At 35.2% G+C, this 19,805-nt stretch overlaps 1 protein-coding gene across 4 annotated transcripts in view; it reads left to right on the plus strand.

Moving 5' to 3' along the window:
- Positions 1-19,805, plus strand: part of TOR1AIP1 (torsin A interacting protein 1) — a 45,487-nt gene that overhangs the window by 19,037 nt on the left and 6,645 nt on the right. For all 4 annotated transcript variants that reach the window (XM_010850154.1, XM_010850155.1, XM_010850152.1 and 1 more), the window contains 5 exons: positions 7,206-7,247; positions 8,173-8,256; positions 10,226-10,282; positions 12,766-12,807; positions 13,343-13,411. In XM_010850154.1, coding sequence (XP_010848456.1) covers positions 7,206-7,247; positions 8,173-8,256; positions 10,226-10,282; positions 12,766-12,807; positions 13,343-13,411 — 294 coding nt within the window. The remainder of the gene's footprint in view (positions 1-7,205; positions 7,248-8,172; positions 8,257-10,225; positions 10,283-12,765; positions 12,808-13,342; positions 13,412-19,805) is intronic.

Below are 19,805 nucleotides of genomic sequence, written 5' to 3' on the forward strand. Positions count from 1 at the left end.
GAATTTCTCAGCAGAAACCCTATAGGCCAAGAAGGAATAGAATGACGTTTTCAAAATACTGAAAAATAGAAACTGTCACAAAAGAATACTCTATCCACCAAAGTTACCATTCAGATATAAAGGAGAAAAAGACTCTCCCAGACAAAAACTGATGGAGTTCATCAACACTAAACATGCCTTGCAAAATATATTGAAAGGGGATCTTCAGCCAGAAACAAAGTGGCCAAAATGTGCAAAACTTTGAGCAGATAAGTAGATAAGTAGAGCCAGAAAATTACAACTGTCTATCAAAAAAGGTTTTTAAACCATCTTTTATCACATAAAGATTAAAGGGAGAAAAAAGAAGAATAAATAGAGCTATCTCACTTTGATAACAGACTCACAACTTTAAAAGGGATAATTTAAGACAACAAAAACATAAAAGGAAAAGAGGAAAAGGACAGAACTTGTATAGGTGAATGAAGAGAAGATGCTATCAACAGAAAATGGACTATTTTAACTGAGATATTTCATGCAAAACTTAGGATAAACATTAAGCAGAGACACAAAACATGAGAGGAACCTGTGGAAAATATCTTAGAAAATCACCAAACCAGAATGGCAACAGAAATACAAGGAGAAACAATGAAGATATAGATCAACCAGGAAAAAAAAAAAAGATATAATAGTAGTACTGTCCTTATCTCTCAGTAATCACCATAAATATAAATGGATTGTACTCACCAGTCAAAAGATACAGAGTGGCTGGATGGGTTGAAAAACAAGTACATGTTGCCTCTAGACCTCGGCTCTAAAGAGGCTAGAACTCTAAACATAGGCTAGAAGTAAAGGCATGGAAGATAATACATGAAGCAAATAGCAGCCAAAAGAAAGCTATCTCCATACTCATATCTGGAAAAATAGACTTCGAGCCAAAAAAGGTAGCAAGATGTAAAAATGAACAGTATATAGTAATGAGACAACCCATCAAGAAGACACTACAATGATTATCATATTTGCATCTAACATAGGCACACCAAAGTGTATTAAAGCAATTGTTAGCAGACCTAAAGGGAGAAAGCGACAGCAACATAATAATAATAGGGCATAACACCTCACTTTCATCAATGAGTAGATCTTTCAGATGAAAGTCAACAAGGAAACACTGACTTTAAATTAAACATTAGACCAGATTGATTTGATAGATTTTTAAAGAACATTCCGTCCAAATGCAGCAGAATATGCTTTCTTCTCAAGTGAACACAGAGCTTTCTCAAAGACAGACAATATGTTGTGGCATAAAACAAGTCTCAGTAAGTTTAAGAAGATTGAAATCATATGCATCCTCTCTGATCACAGTGGAATGAAACTGGAAATCAACTACAAGAAGAAAACTGGAAAAGTCACAAATATGGAAACTGTTTGAACAACTATTGGGTCAATGATGAGACAAGTGCAAAATTTAACAAGTGAGATTACATCAAACTAAGAGACCTGTGCACAGCAAAGGAAACCATTGAGAGAATGAAAAAATAACCTACTGAATGGGAGAAAGTTTTTGCAAATGATATATCAAATATGGGGTTAATATCAAAAATATATGAAGATCTCATACAACTCAAAAATTAAAAAACCCCAAACAACCTGGTTAAAAATTGGACAGAGGAGCTGAATAGATGTTTTTTTCTAAGAGACATACAGATGGCTAATAGATTCATGAAAAAATGTTCATAACTGGTTATTAAGGAAATGCAAATCAAAATCACAGTGAGATATCACCTCACACATGTCAGAATTCTCAAAAAAGGAGAGATAAAGCAAGTGTTGGCAAGGATGTAGAAAAAAGGGACTCCATACATTATTGGTGGAAATGTAAATTGATACAGTGACTGGAAGACTGTATGAAAACTCCTCAAAAAATTAAGAATAGAACTACCATATGATCCAGCTTTCCCACTCCTGGGCATTTATCCAAAGCATATGAAGATACTAATCTGAAGTGATATCTGCATCACCGCTTACCTCCATGATCATCACAGCATTACGTACAGTATCCAAGATATGGAAACAACCCAAGTGCCTATCAACAGATAAGTGAATAAAGAAGATGTGATGTATATATATACATACACAGACACATATATATATAACATATATACAGTGTAATATAACTCAGTAATAAACAGATGGCATTTTGCCATTTGTGACAACGTGTATGGATCTTGAGGGCATGATGCTAAGTAAGATAAGTCGGAGGAAGACATACATGTGATTTCATTCATATGTAGAATATAAAAAGCTAATATTTAAAATAAGTGAACAAACCAAACAAAAGTAAGCATGTAGATATAGAGAACAAAGTATTGATTATCAAAAGGGAAAGAACAATGGGGAAGGGGAAGTAGGTAAAGGGGGATAAAATATTTGATTGTGAGCACATAGATGTAGATATGTAATGCTGTATGCATGAAACTTATAGATCAGTGTTACTTAAATATTTGAAACTGTTTTACAAACTACAGACTAATATTTCTCATGAATACAGACACTGAAAGTACAAGAAGAATACACTACAACCAAATAGGATTTATTCCAGGTGTTCAAAGCCTGATTTAACATTTGAAAATCAACTCATATAATCATTAACAGAGTAAAGAAAAATCATACAATAATATCAATAGATGCAGAAAACATTTGATAGAGTCCAACACCCACTCATGATAAAAAATTAGGAATAGAGGTAAACTGTCTCAACTTGATAAAGACTATCTGCAGCAACTACAGCTAACATCATGAATAATGGTAAGGAACTGGAACCTTTTGTACTAACCTCAGGTACAAGGCAAAGATGACTTTACTCACCACTTTTAAATATCAGGCTGGAAGTTCTAGCTAGTGCAGTAAGAGAAAAGGAAATAAAAGGTATAGAGATTGAGAAGGAAGAACTAAAACTGTCTTTATTCACAGATGATATGACTGTCTATGTAGAAAATCCAAAAGAATGGACCAAAAACCTCCTGGCACTTACAAGCAGTCATGCAAGTTTGTAGGATACAAGATTAATACACAAAAGTCAAGCAATGTCTTACATACCAGCAATGAACGATATATTTGAAAATAAAAACAATATAATTATCATTAGCATATCCCACAATGTAATACAGATATAAGTCTAACAAAATATATATAAGAACTATATTTTTAAAAAATACAAAACTTGATGAGTAAAATAAAAATTACTAAGTAAATGGGGAGATGTTCCATGTTTATGGATAGGAGGACCCAATGTTGTCAAGATGTCATTTCTTCCCAACTTAATCAGTAGATTCAATGCAACACTGAACAAAATCCCAGCAAGGTAACTCACGGATATCAACAAATCAGCCCTAAAGTTTATGTGGAGAAACAAAAGACCCCGAGTAACTAACAGAATACTGGAAGAATAAAGTAGGACAGAACTCCAAGCTAAACTAAACCTAAAGCTAGAATAACTGAGACAATGTGGTATTGTCAAAAGAATAAACAAATACATCATTGGAGTAGAGTACAGACCCATAGGTAGAGCCATATATAGTCAACTGATCTTTGACAAAGGAGTGAAGGCAATATAATGGAACAGAGAGTCTTTTCAACAGATGATACCGAAACAACTGGACATCTACATGAAGAAAAAAAAAAGAATCTGCACATAGACCTAACACCTATCACAAAAAATTAACTCAAAATAGATCACAGACCCAAACATAAGCAGAAAGCTATAAAACTTGTAGATTACATAGAAGAAAACCTAGATGATCTTGGATTTGGTGATGCCTTCTTAGGTATAAACCAAAAGCAGAATCCATGAGAGAAATAATTGATAGGCCAAATTTTGTTAGAATTAAAAACTTCTGCTCAGCAAAAGACAGTGTCAAGGGAATGAGAAGGTAAGCTATAGATTGGAAGCAAATATTTGCAAGTGACGTATTTGAGAAAGTACTGTTATCCAAAATATACAAAGAACTCTCAAAACTCAACAATAAGAAAACAATTTAAAAATGGGTCAAAGAGCATAATAGATACCTCACCAAAGAAGTTAGATGGCAAACATACGTAAAGATGCTCTCCATTGTGTGTCATCAGGGAAATGCAATTGAAAACAATGAGATACCACTACTACTACTACTACTACTACTACTACTACTACCACCACTATCACCACTACCACCAGTCCCTTCAGTCGTGTCCGACTCTGTGCGACCCCATAGACGGCAGCCCACCAGGCTCCTCTGTCCCTGGGATTCTCCAGGCAAGAACACTGGAGTGGGTTGCCATTTCCTTCTCTAATGCATGAAAGTGAAAAGTGAAAGGGAAGTCGCTCGGTAAGTGTCCGACTCTTCGTGACCCCATGGATTGCAGCCTACCAGGCTCCTCCATCCATGGGATTTTCCAGGCAAGAGTACTGGAGTGGGGTGCCATATACACGTAATACCAAATGCTGGTATGAATATGTAGCAACAGAAAGTCCTGTTTGTTGCTGGTGGGAATGCAGGGTGGTCCCCTTTGAGGTTACTTTTATAGTTTCTTAAAAAACTAAACATACTCTTAGTATGCAACCCAACAATCACACTCCTGGATATATACCCAAAGGAGTTGAAAACTTAGGTCCACACACAAACCTGTACACGTGTGTGGCACCATTTTATTCATAATTGCCAAACCTTAAAAGCAACCAAGGTATCTTTCCATAGGTGAATGGCTAAATAAACATCCAGACAATGGGATAATATTGTGTTAAGAACTATCAAGTCATGAAGAGACATGGAAGAACCTTAAATGTATCTTACTGAGTGAAAGAAACTAATCTGAAAAGGCTGCATACTGTATGATTCTCACTATATGGCATCCTGGAAAACGCAAAACTCTTGAGACAGTAAAAAGATCAGTGATTGTCAAGGATTGGGGGTAGGAGATGGGGGAGCAACGAATAAGTCTGGCACAGAAGATTTCTAGGACAGTGAAAATATTCTGTATAATACCATAATGGTATTATACATGTCATTGTACATTTGTCTAAACCCATAGAAGGTGCAGCATCAAGATAGAACTGAAAAAAGAAAGAAAAGAGCTGTAATGTAAATTACGGTCTTTGGGTGGTTATGATGTATCTGTGTAGGTTTATCAGGTGTAATAAATGTGCCACTGTGATAGGAATGTTGGTAATGGGGAAGACGATGCATGTGTAGAGGCCGGGAGCATATGGGCAATCTCTGTCCCTCCCCCAGTTTCATGAATCTTAAACTGCTATAAAAAATTAATTTAAAAATAAAATTTTTAAAATTACTGAGTGCTTACTATGTGCTATTATTATGAACAAAGCTGATGTAGTGGTAGAATAGTAGACTCGAAATCAGAAGAGTCTATTCCAGTCCTTTTTTTCACTTGTTGGTCTTGACACCCTTAGACAGGGCACTTGATATCTTTGAGCCTTACCTATGATAGTATCTCTTATGATGTTGTGGGAATCAGATTAACACATGAAGTTTTTTGAAAACTAGCAACATGAAGATATTAAGGATTACTATTATTAAAATAACTAAGACGTGACCATTGGCTTTTAAATTTTTTTTGTATGCTTTGTAAATAGTTGCATAAATGAATAAAGCAAAACTGCTGTATAAAAAAGAAGTACTGTTAATGGTTATGAATTTAGAAAATAAAATGTCAAAGAGGGCAATACCTTTTAATGTGAATGGAAATATTAACATTTTAATAGAATAACGATAAAACAAGTTTGACTTTCCAGTTTTCTGCTTGGGAAAAAGAAGATAAAATGAAAAGACAGTCTTTGTAAAGAAAGAATCCTGTGCTGTGCTGTGCTTAGTCGTGTCCGACTCTTTGCAACCCCATGGACAATAGCCCACCTGGCTACTCTGTCCATGATTCTCAGGCAAGAATACTGGAATGGGTTGCCATGCCCTCCTTCAGGGGACCTTCCTGACCCAGGGATTGAACCCAAGTCTCCCACACTGCAGGTGGATTCTTTACCTCTGAGTCACCGGGAAAGCCCAAGAATACTGGGGTGGATAGCCTAACACTTCTCCAGGAGACCTTGACCCAGGAGTCGAATCTGAGTCTCCTGCATTGCAGGCAGATTCTTTACCAGCTGAGCAACTAGGGAAACCCAAAGAAAGAATTGCATAGTATTATTAGCAGTTTTCTCAGAGTTAATTTTTTTTATAGCAAAAATGTTGTCAAATGCCGATTTGCACTTGGCACTATCAAGTAAAAGTAGCTTGGCTAGTATTGATGTTATACCAGTCTAATTAAACTGATTTTTAAAAAGTATTTCCACATTCATAGTACGATGGGTTGTTGGTAGTTGCCTTCTACAATACAATCCTTTTTTCTTTTGAAAAGCAAATAGGAGTACAGTCAACAGAGGAAGATCTGAAAGGAAACAAATTTTCATTCTGGTTCATTCTATTCTCATATGATCATTCAGCAATATTTTAGCCCAATTGTGCAATGCTTAACATTTGGGTATATGTTCCTTTATTTAAAAAAAATCAGGAAATTCCCTGTGGTTGGGACTCTGCTCTTCCACTGCCAAGGCCTCAGCTTCAATCCCTGATTGGGGAACTAAGATACCACAAGCCAAGCTACACGGCCAAAAAAACCCAAAAAAATCAGAATAACCCATGTGAAAATACTGCATTTCTTTGACACATTGTACTCATTTATCGTTGTCCAAATTCTCTGACTTGAGAATAGTGGTGTATATGGACCTGCTGGAACTAGGAGCGTTTCTTTACCTTTCTTACAATCTCTGTAGACACACCTATGCATTAAAAGACTGGTTTTTCAGCTCCGCTTTTGTGGTTGGCTTTTTCAAAGGAGTATGGGAAATCTAGCAGATATGAGAAAGAGAATACAGTAAACCTATTTACCAACCTAGGGGACTCTATTTATCAACATAGAGCTTCACATTTTCTACAAACACAGGTTACATTTTATAATACAAATAGACCTCTCTGAAGAAACAAAGTTTCTGATTCTAGTTTGTAGCACACTTATTTCTGAAATATAGTGTAAAGGGAAATAATCCTTTCTTTTTTATGATTTAACGGGGAAAAAAAGTTTAATTGGTGTGATGTAATATTCACTTTCCTAAATTAAATGTTCTTATTTATTCCTGAATTTTGGCTTATGATGTTATATACAACATGTATGCTTCTCTTTTCTAGAAGCTGCCAGTGTCCAACAGAAGGTCAATTTCTTGGAAGAAGGTATTTTCGCCTAAAATACCATGCAGTATTTTCTAAATCTTTTTGTTGTTGTTAAGATTAGAAGCAATTGTGGTAGGTATTTAAGAGAGTGGACAGTAAAGAAGGCCTTTTTCTTCAAGAAAAAAATATTCATGCTTAAAATCTGAACTGTTAAATGAACAGGTAAAATAGGATAGAATGCGTGATGATGGCTCTTATGTATATTTTAAGCATCTTTTGTATGTTGAAATTAATTTAAGCAAAGCTAATATGTTCCATATCTGTCATGTTCTAGCCTTTGATTATGGTATTAAAATAACCAGTTTTCCAAATCTTATATTTGAATAGTACCATAAAATTTAGTGTGTTTTTTTAAATTTATTTATTTTTTAATAGAAATATAATTGCTTTACAGAATTTTGTTGTTTTCTGTCAAACCTCAACATGAATCAGCCATCGGTTAGTCTGCTTTTAGGTTCACCGTAATCTGAGATTAGTCCCCTGCATACTGAAATGTTTGTGTATGGGTGTATGTATATACACACCCTTTTTGCAAACATACACACATATATGTAAACACATTAGTGCATATGCTAATCTTGTATGAATTTGTACACTAATTGTATGTACTTTTCCTCACCATAAGGTAAAACTTACCTTCTGTTTAATGTTCGTTTGTTTACTTTTTTACTCTAAAGCCTTAGAATACAATCTTACTGAATATTCATTTGGGATATAATTATGTACTTCAGAGAACATGAAATAAATGAGCTCAATTTTAGCTTATTTAGAACTTTGTGACTCAGGATAGTAAGTATAATAGCAGTTCTATATCTGATTATTTAAAAGGCTTCATTTTAATGTCAGATTGTTTTTATTTTTTTTTATCCAGATTTTTTAAGACATAGAATAAAGACTATAATAGTGTGTTTTTATTTTGTTTTAGGGGAAACTGAGGAAAATGATCAAGACAGCTCTGACAGTCATGTTACTGTTAAGGTCAGATCCGGGGATTCTGTTGAGTCTGGAGGTAACATTGCTTTATGCTTTATGACTCTTATCTTAGGAGCTGTAGTTCTAGGTAGAGTATAAAGTATTCTCTGAATTTGCTTTTTTAAAAAATATTTTAAAGTATTAAAACTACTTTTTAAAAAGTGTACTTTTAAACATTTATTAAAATTACTGATTCCACATATGTATCTGGATTAGTAATATAATATCTAAACAAACATATCACTTCTACCTTGCCTTGTTATTTGTGGAACATATTTTTTTGCACCAAAAAAAAAGTTATTTGTGGTTTTTAAAAAACTTTGATAGAGAAACTGATTACACTGGCATAGACTCACTATACTGTCAGGAGTGTTAGCTAGGTTTTAGGAAGTTTTGGTAAGCTTAGATTACTACTTTTATCTGAATTGTTCAAATTCACACCAAGTTAGCAGTAACAGTTTCTGATTGTTCATGAAAATTGATGTTTAAGTTTATTCAAGGAAAAAATCAACTGAGGAAAAAGAAGTACCAGCTTGAGGCTTAATGAGAGTGCCGATCAAATTTGTAAACAGTGTAACTTATGAGTAGTTTTATTTATATGTTAGTCCCATTAACAATTAAATCTCTATTTACTCTTCCCCACCTTTCGAGAATTTCTATAATTTGTTTATGTTTTACTTAATCATTCTACTTTCAAAATGAGCTCAGAAGCCAGTTTATGGACATTTGATATTCTTTATATTTCCCATCCTTTGTCATTTTTCCCCACCCTTTCTTGACACATAAATCCCAAGGGAGATATGCAAGACTCTAATATAGTGGTTAAGATCGTGGCTCTTGAGTTTCACTGGGTTTCACTCTTCCAGTACTATTGATAGGTTTTGTGCCCTCAGGCAATTGCTTAACTTTTCTGTTCCTCAGTTTCCTCACTGGTTTGTTGTGAGGTTAAATTACTCAGAGTGCCTGGCAAATAGTAAACACTCAAATTACGTGCTGCTGTTAGTTGTTGTTAGTTTTCCTATATGCATACACCTATGCTCTAAAACTGAGAGACTGAGTAAGCCATGCGTATAGCCGCTAGCTCGATACCATTGCCACCAGGGCTACTCTTTGGAACCACATAAACCACAGGCTCTGTAATCGCTTTTGAATTCTAATAAATTCTTATTGAACCACATATACCCCATGCAGAAGAAAACTCGAGCTAAAGAACAAAGAAGTGAAGCATATTAGGAAGAATACTGATGTTTCTAGATTCTCTTCTGGGCCTGTTGTCACCACAGAGGTGGGAGAAAATCCACTGGAGTGCAGAAGGGAAATATTAGATTTTAGTGTGTTACAGCTTTTATTTCATCCATTTAAAATGTCTATTTTAGTTTGTTTTATAGTATGTACATTAGTTAATATTATTTTAGTAATGCTTATATATAAATTTAAAATATATTTTGGAGATTGATGCTCAAAAGTTTTTTAGTTCATAGGAGTACACTAGCAAAACTACTTAGCCACTGCCTGGATGTCAAGTACTTTTGCTCCCAAGATAGCAATCTGATTGCTTTTAAACATAATTTGTTATAAATTCTACTTGTAAATGAAAAAAAAATGAAGATTTTTAAGAAGGGAAGACTAAAATATATAACATCTTGATCATTTACAAGAAAAATTTAAAGCAAAATGGATGGTAATGATTCCAGGAAGATCCATTATTGTAAACTTTTAAGATTTTCCCCCACTCACAGGTGTCATTATTTCTTTTATCTCCTGCCATGTTCTGTATCTTACTTTTATCTTTAAAAAGAAAAGACAGATAATTAATTTTTCAGATATAACATGACCCTTTAGAAACTATTTTTTTAAATAAATTATACATTCACATTCAAGTGTTGAATTCCCTGAGGTTTATCTGAATATTTTTGCTCTTTTGATTATTCATTATTTTCTGGTAAATGTGCACTTAGAAAGTTAAATGTGCTTTATAGTATACTATATTTCTTTTTTGTTTTTAGACCAAACCACCAGATCGTCAAGTCAATATAAAGAATCATTTTGGCAGTCATCACAAAGTAGGTAAAACCATAATTTACACTCTTAAAAGTCTAGATGTGATTGTGGTCAAATGCTATTCTTATTTTTGAAGATTGTCTTTTGCAGTTTAGTGTAAAATGTTGAAAGAGGGTATAGTGAATGTTAAAAAAAAAAACAAAACTCATCTTGTATCTTGAATTTGCTTCTTGAGTTAATCACCTCTGTACTCAACTTTGATTTTTGAATGAAAGAAAAACAAAAAACTACTGCTTTCTGCGGCTTGTTGAATGTCCTTGTTTGCAGTACACATTTGTTGATAAATCAGGTATAGTAAAGTTCATGGTACATTAGTTGGTGTGTATATAACAGTCTTACAGCCTTGCTTCCAACTTTGAAATTTTTCATAATAAAATGTTGAGAAAATGTAACACAGATTGGGGAGGTAATATAAAGATGCTAACAATGATGTGTTCAGGACAGTAAAACCGTTGTTGATGTTTTTCATTTTCTTTTATCTATATTTTGTAGATTATCTATAATGAGTATGTATTTCTTAGATTAAGCAGAAATTACACTGTTTTTTTCTTTTCCATTTTTAAGTAAAATCCCAAAATTCAAATGAATAATCAATCAAAAATATCCTGGAATGTAAAATCTTCAAGGACTTCGTTTTCCTCCCACATGGCCATTTTAAAAATGAGACTTTTTATATTTTTAAAGAAACATGTTTTTTAATATATGTCATTTTATTTATTTATTTATGGCTGTGCTGAGTCTTCATTGCTGCACTGACTTTTCTCTGGTTGCAGAGAGCAGGGGCTACTCTCTAGCTGCGATGCGCAGGCTTCTCGTTGCGGCAGCCTCTCTTGTTGTGAAGCCTGGGCTCTAGGGTACGTGGGCTTCAGTAGTTGCCACTGCTGGGCTCTAGAGCACAGGCTTAATAGTTGTGACACATGGGCTTAGTTGCTCCATGGAATGTGGAATCTTCTTGGATCAGGGATTGAACACATATCTCCTGCCTTAACAGGCAAATTCTTTACCACTGAGCCACCAGTGAAGCCACGAGACTAGCCATGAGACTATTTTTATAAAGAAAGGCTTTGGAAATCTGTTTTATAATCAATATGTTCATAGAATTCCACTTTATATATGTGTGTGTGTGTGTGTGTGTGTATATATATATGTAAGTATACATATATATGTGTGTGTGTGCATACATATATACATACACAAACCTACTAAACCTATATACATACATATATATGTGTGTGTGTATATATATATACTATAAATGTATTAGTTTTTAGTAGGTTCTAAGTTTGGAATTTAAAGCAGCTGAAACAAAAATCAATCTTTTATGGAAAATTACTCTGAATCATCTTATATATTTGCCCTTTGTTATTCTAAATCTTTACTCTTTGGAAGCTCTGAAATGTGTCTCCCTATATTAATTATGCTATACTTATGGTATACTTTACAGTTATGGAAAATGAGTTAGGTGATCAGTATATATTTCATTGAATGTAAAATGCCATTGCTTTTACATGTCACTGAGAAAGAAAACCATCTAGTTAAACTGTGTCATACCATTGATTGTAAGTTACAGCCCTAATGCAAAGGTGTTTTTTTAAAAATTACTTCATAGAATCAATGAAAGACAATACAAAAAAGCATGTGTCTACTTTTTTGGAGTTCTTTGTTAGTATAGACTGAAAACAAATCTGGAATATACGTCTGTCTGTGTTATTCATCATAGTTTCCCTACAGTGTTTTGCACATAGTAGACACATAGTAGATGTTAATGAATTTTTAGGTTATGCATTTCTAGAATGGTGTGTTTGTATTACAGCCAGCATATATATTACATTTATAGTCAGGAAAAAAAATTACGTTGAACATAAATTTATATTGATGCTTGTATCAGTAGGTAGAAGTAACTTGTTTCTTCAGGGCAGATTTGGAAATCTACCACATTATAATTGTAATATCATTTTCTAATTATCCCCTTGCATCATTTTATAGTTGTCCTTAAATAGCATCCCAAAACATGAAGTAGCGTCTTGCACTACTTTGCTTATACGGTGTTCACAAATCTGCTTGTGTGGTATATACTGTCATATATGAACTGCTGGGTTTATATCTCAGTCCTACTACCTTTACATATTTAATTTTGGGGAAATTTTCAGTTTCCTTATTTGTGAAATAGGAACAATAGTATATACCACATAAAATGTGAGAATTAATAAAATTATACTTGGTACTGGTTAAGCAGTCAGTACATTTAGCCGTTATTTTGATGGTGTTCCTCTTAAAGCTAGCTTCTTATTATCCAACTCCTGAACATTTTGAAGTTTAGGAAAGGAAAACACAGGTTGTATATGTTTGGGACTGATGACAGAAAGGTTTGATTTTTTTGTTTGGTTTTGGTGTCAGTAGTAAACAAGCAACATGTCTATGCATCCAGCCATCTTCATTTTTTTCCCCAAGGTTTCTATGACCTTATCTCTGGCTTCTGTTTCAGGTGGAGACTTCACAGCTTTTGATGAGCAACCATTGAAGCTAAGTAAGTGGTTGGTTGTCTCTTCTTTATCAGTTAACCAAGTCTAACCCAGTCTTATTCTGCCAACAAAACTCTGAATAGGATTGACAGTCATTTTACCCCTTTGCCTTTTAACCCACCACAGCTTGGTGCTGTATGTAATACTGGTGCTCTGATGTGGAAATGTGCTCAGGACTACTTTACCAAACATAATTTATTTTCAAAAATAAAGGTTAACCTTTCTCTTCTTAATTAACACCAAAGTGTTAGTTAATGAAGTTCAAGTATTGACAATCCCAGTCTCATAGACCATAGCAAAGGACTTGTACATAGTTTTGTCTGTTAGGAGATTATGTGTTTATTTGTTGCCTTTTTTGTTGTGGGAAGTAGTTCATCCTCACGGATGTGATCTTTTGACATTATTGTTAACTTCTGAACCTATTGCTTTTGTTTTTTCCCTCCTTAACTTTGTTTTACCTTTCTGATAAATGTACCTTATAACACTTAGATATAGTATACATTTTCAAAGTATGTGCAGTGATATCTTGATATGTTGCAGGCTCAGGATATCAGAAAACTCCTCAGGAATGGGCTGAAAAAACCGTAAGAATAAGGACTAGGATGCTAAGTAAGTTGATAAATCTGTACCTGTTATTGAAGTATTTTTAAATCTGTTATTGAAGTAATTTTATTTGCTGTTTTCTTGATTATTTAACAGATAAAGCTGTTTAATTCTTCAGATAAGCATTTGAGTTGTTTGTGATCTCATTAATAAAGGACTTTTATTATGATTGCAGTGTAGTTATTTTTATGTTTGGACTGGTAAAAAAATGTAGATAGTAGTGTGAGAAAACCAGTGGATGATACGTCTGTACTTGACAAGTTGTCAGTTCTATCCAGCAGTTGTACAATCTGCACATGAAAATGAAATTCTGATCTTTTGACAATACCAGTTTTTTTTTTTTATATTTAACAATTGTTTGTGTGAAAGTCACTCGGTAGTGTCCGACTCTTTGCGACCCTATGGACTCTACAGTCCGTGGAATTCTCCAGGCCAGAATACTGAAGTGGGTAGCTGTTCTCTTCCGGTTGGGATCTTCCCAACCCAGAGATCGAATCCAGGTCTCCAGCATTGTAGGTGGATTCTTTACCAGCTGAGCCACCAGGGAAGGTGAACAGTTGTTTACCATTATGTAAATAAACACTTAGACCAGCTTTGCATGCCCATTATTTTTCAGTTATAAATGCTGAAATCCTCAAATTGTATTTTCATGTTTAGGTTTAAGATAGAGTAGATGTCATAGAGTTTAAGAAATATTTATTTAAGAAATAAATAGGTGCTGTAAAACTTTGAATTCATTGTCTATCGTAACACCTATAGCAATGTATCCACATTAAACTTTGTATTAAAAAAAATCCATGCCATGCCTTAAACTAAATTGATAACTCCTATGTAGTATATTCTCTGTTTGCATTTCTGCTTTGTCTTAAGTTTATATATTTGCTATGGCGTAAACAGTTATATGCTGATTGATAGCCATCCACCTTATATATAGGACTTCCAGAATTAAATAGAAATTATGTAGCAGAAGTTTGTACATCAAGGTGCAGATAACAACATTTTTTAGATTTTTGACTGCACAAGGACTTTAAGATAAGAACAATAAACAGGAAGAATTTTCAAAGTAGAAGACTGCAGTGGTTTCTAGACAGCCTTATAAATTTCTCTTCAACCTAAGATCATTTGAAAAAACTTTTCCTTAGGTTTCCGAGTTTCATATCTCATTGTCTTAACTCTGAATTTCTGCTTCTTTGAGAAAAAAAATACTCATTTTTAGATTTATGTGAACTTGGATTTCAGATTGTTATTATTCCTTGTTAGTCCTGGCTTCTTGGGTAGACAGGTCCCAGTTCAGGTTTCTGCATGTATCCAAACCTTTTGGGAAAGATAGAGCCACTGTCTTTACTTTTGGTGTTTCCCAGGTGATAAAATAGTGAGAGTAAGGAAAACTGTCCATGGAAAGTCAGGCCTCCAAGTCTGTGCTTCCTCAGTATACATGTTTTGGAACCTGCCTCTGAAAGTAGTATAGAGAAAAGAGGAGAGCTTGGAATTAGAGCTACTGGGCTGTGGTCCCAGATCTTCTATTTACTAATTGAGTGATCTCGGTAAAGTCACTTAACTGTTGTCAACTTCAATTTTCTTAACTTAAAAGTTGGGACGGTAGTACCTATAACTGGGTTATTCTAATGAGCTCGATATGTGAACACATTTTTTAAGTCTCAGTGTATTAGTTACTCAGTCATGTCCAACTCTGTTTGACCCCATGGACTTTTTAGCCTGCCAGGTACCTCTGTCCATGGGATTCTCCAGGCAAGAATACTGGAGTGGGTTGCTATCCCCTTCTCCAAGGGATCTTCCCAGCCCAGGTTTCCTGCACTGTAGGTGGATTCTTTGACCATTTGGGCCACTAGGGAAGCTCAGGTCTCAATGTATCACATGAAAAGTGAAAGTCACTCTGTCTGACTCTCTGCAACCCTGTGAACTATATAGTCTATGGAATTCTCCAGGCCAGAATACTGGAGTGGGTAGGCTTTCAGATTTTCCCAACCCAGGGATCCAACCCAGGTCTCCCGAATTGCAGGCAGATTCTTTACCAGCTGAGCCACAAGGGAAGCCCCATGTATCACATAATTAATACTTATTTATTGTTAACTATATACGTGTAATAATCAGTAGTAATACCTATGAAATATTCATGCCCTCTGTATTTGACTTTATAGAATGATTGATTGTTACCTACTCTTCATACTAAAAAAAACTCTGAGCTTTATCTTTTTAAAAAGAGCTTTTTTAAAGGAATTTTTATTACTGTCTCTAAACATATTTTTAATAAGAAAGATAGAGTTTACCTTTTAGACAGTGTGCTGCCTCAACAGTATGTGCCCTGCTAAGTTTGTGTTCTTTGAATTCTACAAATAAATATTTCATATAGTGTATAGTAGCTGTTAATAGTAAATTTTCATACAGTATGTAGTAGCTATTCCATAATCTTTAAAATCATCATAGAAGGGCATGTAAAAACATTGTTATGTGTTGTCACATTGGATCTTTGCAACCATGGATTCAAGATAAACATCTTGATGGATTTCCTTCCTTTTAAGAATATTTTATTGAAGTGTAGTTGATTTACAACATCGTGTTAATTTCTGCTGTGTAGCACAGCGATCCAGTTTTATATATATATGTATATTCTTTATCATATGCTTTTCCACTATGGTTTATCACAGGATATTAAATTAACTTCCCTGTGCTACACACAGGGACCTTGTTTATCCAGCCTGTACATAATAGTTTGCATCTGCTAATCCCAGACCCCAATCCACTCCTCCCCACCCTCACCCTCTTGGCAGGTCAGCCTGTTCTCTATGTCTATCTATGTCTACGAGTCTGTTTCTGTTTTGTAGATATGTTCATTTTGTGTTGTATTTTAGATTCCACATATATAATATCATATGGTATTTGTCTTTCTCTGACTTACTTCACTTAGTTTGATAGTCTCTGGGTCCATCCAGTGCAAATGGCATTATTTAATTCTCTTTTATGGCTAATATTCCATTATGTATGTATGTATATATATATATATGCCACATCTTTATCAATTCATCCGTAACTGACATACATTTTATGTATACAATTTATGTATTTAATGTATACAACTTGATGAGTTTGAACATAAGTATACATCTGTGAAACCATCACCATAATCTATATCATAACATATGTATCACCTCCAAAAGTTTTTTCCCACCCTCTTTACTTATTGTTATGTGTGTGAGATAAGAACACTTAACATAAGATCTACCCCTCTTAGCAAGTTTTTAATATATAGGACAATAAATACAGGTACTCCACAGTAGATGTCTAGGATTTATTCATCTTATTTAACTGAAACTGTGTACTCTTTGACTAGTATCTTCTGATATCCCCCTGTCCCAGGCCCTGAAAACTACGTGCTTCTATGAATTTGACTATTTTAGATTCCTCACATAAATGACATCATGAAGTATTTGCACATCTGTATCTGACTTATTTCTTTTCCATGGGGATGGTCTTGATCCCTGTCTCCTGTGCAATGTTACGAACCTCCGTCCATAGTTCATTAGGCACTCTGTCTATCAGGTCTAGTCCCTTAAATCTATTTCTCACTTCCACTGTAAAATCATAAGGAATTTGCTTTAGGTCATACCTGAACGGTCTAGTGGTTTTCCCTACTTTCTTCAATTTAAGTCTGAATTTGGCAACAAGGAGTTCATGATCTGAGCCACAGTCAGCTCCCGGTCTTGTTTTTGCTGACTGTATAGAGCTTCTCCATCTTTGGCTGCAAAGAGTATAATCAGTCTGATTTCAGTGCTGACCATCTGGTGATGTCCATGTGTAGCGTCTTCTGTTGTGTTGAAGAGGGTGTTTGCTATGACCAGTGCATTTTCTTGGCAAAACTCTATTAGCCTTTGCCCTGCTTCATTCCGTATTCCAAGGCCAAATTTGCCTGTTACCCCAGGTGTTTCTTGACTTCCTACTTTTGCATTCTAGTCCCCCATAATGAAAAGGACATCTTTTTTGGGTGTTAGTTCTAAAAGGTCTTGGAGATCTTCATAGAACTGTTCAGCTTCTTCAGCGTTACTGGTTGGGGCATAGACTTGGATTACTGTGATATTGAATGGTTTGCTTTGGAAACGAACAGAGATCATTCTGTTGTTTTTGAGATTGCATCCAAGCACTGCATTTCGGACTCTTGTGTTGACCATGATGGCTACTCCATTTCTTCTAAGGGATTCCTGCCCACAGTAGTAGATATAATGGTCATCTGAGGTAAATTCCCATTCCGGTCCATTTTAGTTCGCTGATTCCTAGAGTGTCGACATTCACTCTTGCCATCTCCTGTTTGACTACTTCCAGTTTGCCTTGATTCATGGACCTAACATTCCCGGTTCCTATGCAATATTGCTCTTTACCGCATCGGACCTTGCTTCTATCACCAGTCACATCCACAACTAGGTATTGTTTTTGCTTTGGCTCCATTCCTTCATTCTTTCTGGAGTTATTTCTCCACTGATCTCCAGTAGCATACTGGGCACCTACTGACCTGGGGAGTTCCTCTTTCAGTATCCTATCATTTTGCCTTTTCATACTGGCTATGGTTTTTCCAGTGGTCATGTATGGATGTGAAAGTTAGATTGTGAAGAAAGCTGAATGCCAAAGAATTGATGCTTTTGAACTGTGGTGTTGGAGAAGACTCTTGAGAGACCCTTGGACTGCAAGGAGATCCAACCAGTCCATTCTAAGGGAGATCAGTCCTGGGTGTTCTTTGGAAGGACTGATGCTAAAGCTGAAACTCCAGTACTTTGGCCACCTCATGCGAAGAGTTGACTCATTGGAAAAGACTCTGATACTGGGAGGGACTGGGGGCAGGAGGAGAAGGGGATGACAGAGGATGAGATGGCTGGATGGCATCACCGAATCAATGGACATGAGTTTGGGTGAACTCCGGGAATTGGTGATGGACAGGGAGGCCTGGTGTGCTGTGATTCATGGGGTTGCAAAGAGTCGGATACGACTGAGCGACTGAACTGAACTGAACTGATCTGACTTATTTCGTTGGGATAATGCTTTCCATCTTGTCAAAAGTGGCAAATTTCCCTTCTTTTTAAAAGATGAATAATAATTCCATTTTGTGTGTGTATCACATTTTATCCATTAATTTGTCAATGGACATTTAGTTTGCATACATGTTTTGGCTATTGTGAATATTACTGCAGTTAACATGAGTGTGCATATATCTCTCCCAAGATCCTAATTTCAATTCTTTTGGATATATATCCAAAAGTTGGATTGCCAGATCATATGGTTGTCCATTTTTATCATTTGAGGAACCTCCATAATTCTTTTCCTAGAGATTGTACCAGTTTATATTCCCACCAACAGTGTACAGGGATTCTGTTTTCTCCACATGTTCTCCACATACCTTGCACTTTTGTTTTTTTGATAATAGCTACACAATACATTTGATAATGTGAGGTGATGTTGTGATTTTGATCACGTAAGTCATTGTGCTTTTTTAAGTTCGATGTCATCCCATGGTCTAATTTTACTTTTGTTGTCTGTGCTTTTGGTGTCATAACCAAGAAATCATTGCCAATGCCAACTTCAAGAGGGTTTTGCCCCATATTTCTTCTGGGAGTTGTATTATTTCAGTTCTTAGTTTAAGTCTTTAGTCTGTTTTGAGTTGATTTTGGGGTGTGGTATATGATATGGATCCAATATCATTCTTTTATATGTGGATATCCAATTTCCCCAGCACCATTTCTTGATGAGACTGTCTTTTCTTCATTGCTTATTCTTGACACCCTTATTGAGGATCAGTTGACCACATCTTAGGTTTATTTCTGACTCTCTTCTCTTCCATTGGTCTATTATGTCTGTTTTTATGGCAGTACCATAGTGTTGTGATTACTCTAGCTTTGTGATACATTTTGAAATCAGAAAGTGTGGTGCCTCCAGTTTTGTTCTTATTCAAAGCTGTTTTGGTTATTTGGGATCTTCTGTGGTTCCATATGAATTTTAGGATTGTTTTCCTTTTCTATAAAAAAGAAATGCCATTGGAATTTTTATAGGGATTGCACTGAATCTGTAGCTTGCTTTTGGTAGTATGGACACTTTAAGAATATTCTCTAATCCATTACCATGGGATGTCTTTTCCATTTACTTATATCTGCTTTAATTTCTTTCATCAATGTTTTAGAAGTTTCAGTTATAATTCTTTTGCCTCCTCGATTAGTCTTCAATTCAGTTCAGTTCAGTCGCTCAATTGTGTCCGACTCTTTGCGACCCCATGAATCACAGCATGCCAGGCCTCCCTGTCCATCACCAACTCCCAGAGTTCACTCAGACTCACGTCCATCGAGTCAGTGATGCCATCCAACCATCTCATCCTCTGTCGTCCCCTTCTCCTCCTGCCCCCAGT

The sequence above is a fragment of the Bison bison genome, unplaced genomic scaffold, assembly GCF_000754665.1.
Source record: "Bison bison bison isolate TAMUID 2011002044 unplaced genomic scaffold, Bison_UMD1.0 scf7180017864289, whole genome shotgun sequence".
In the NCBI taxonomy this organism is placed as follows: Eukaryota; Metazoa; Chordata; class Mammalia; order Artiodactyla; family Bovidae; genus Bison; species Bison bison.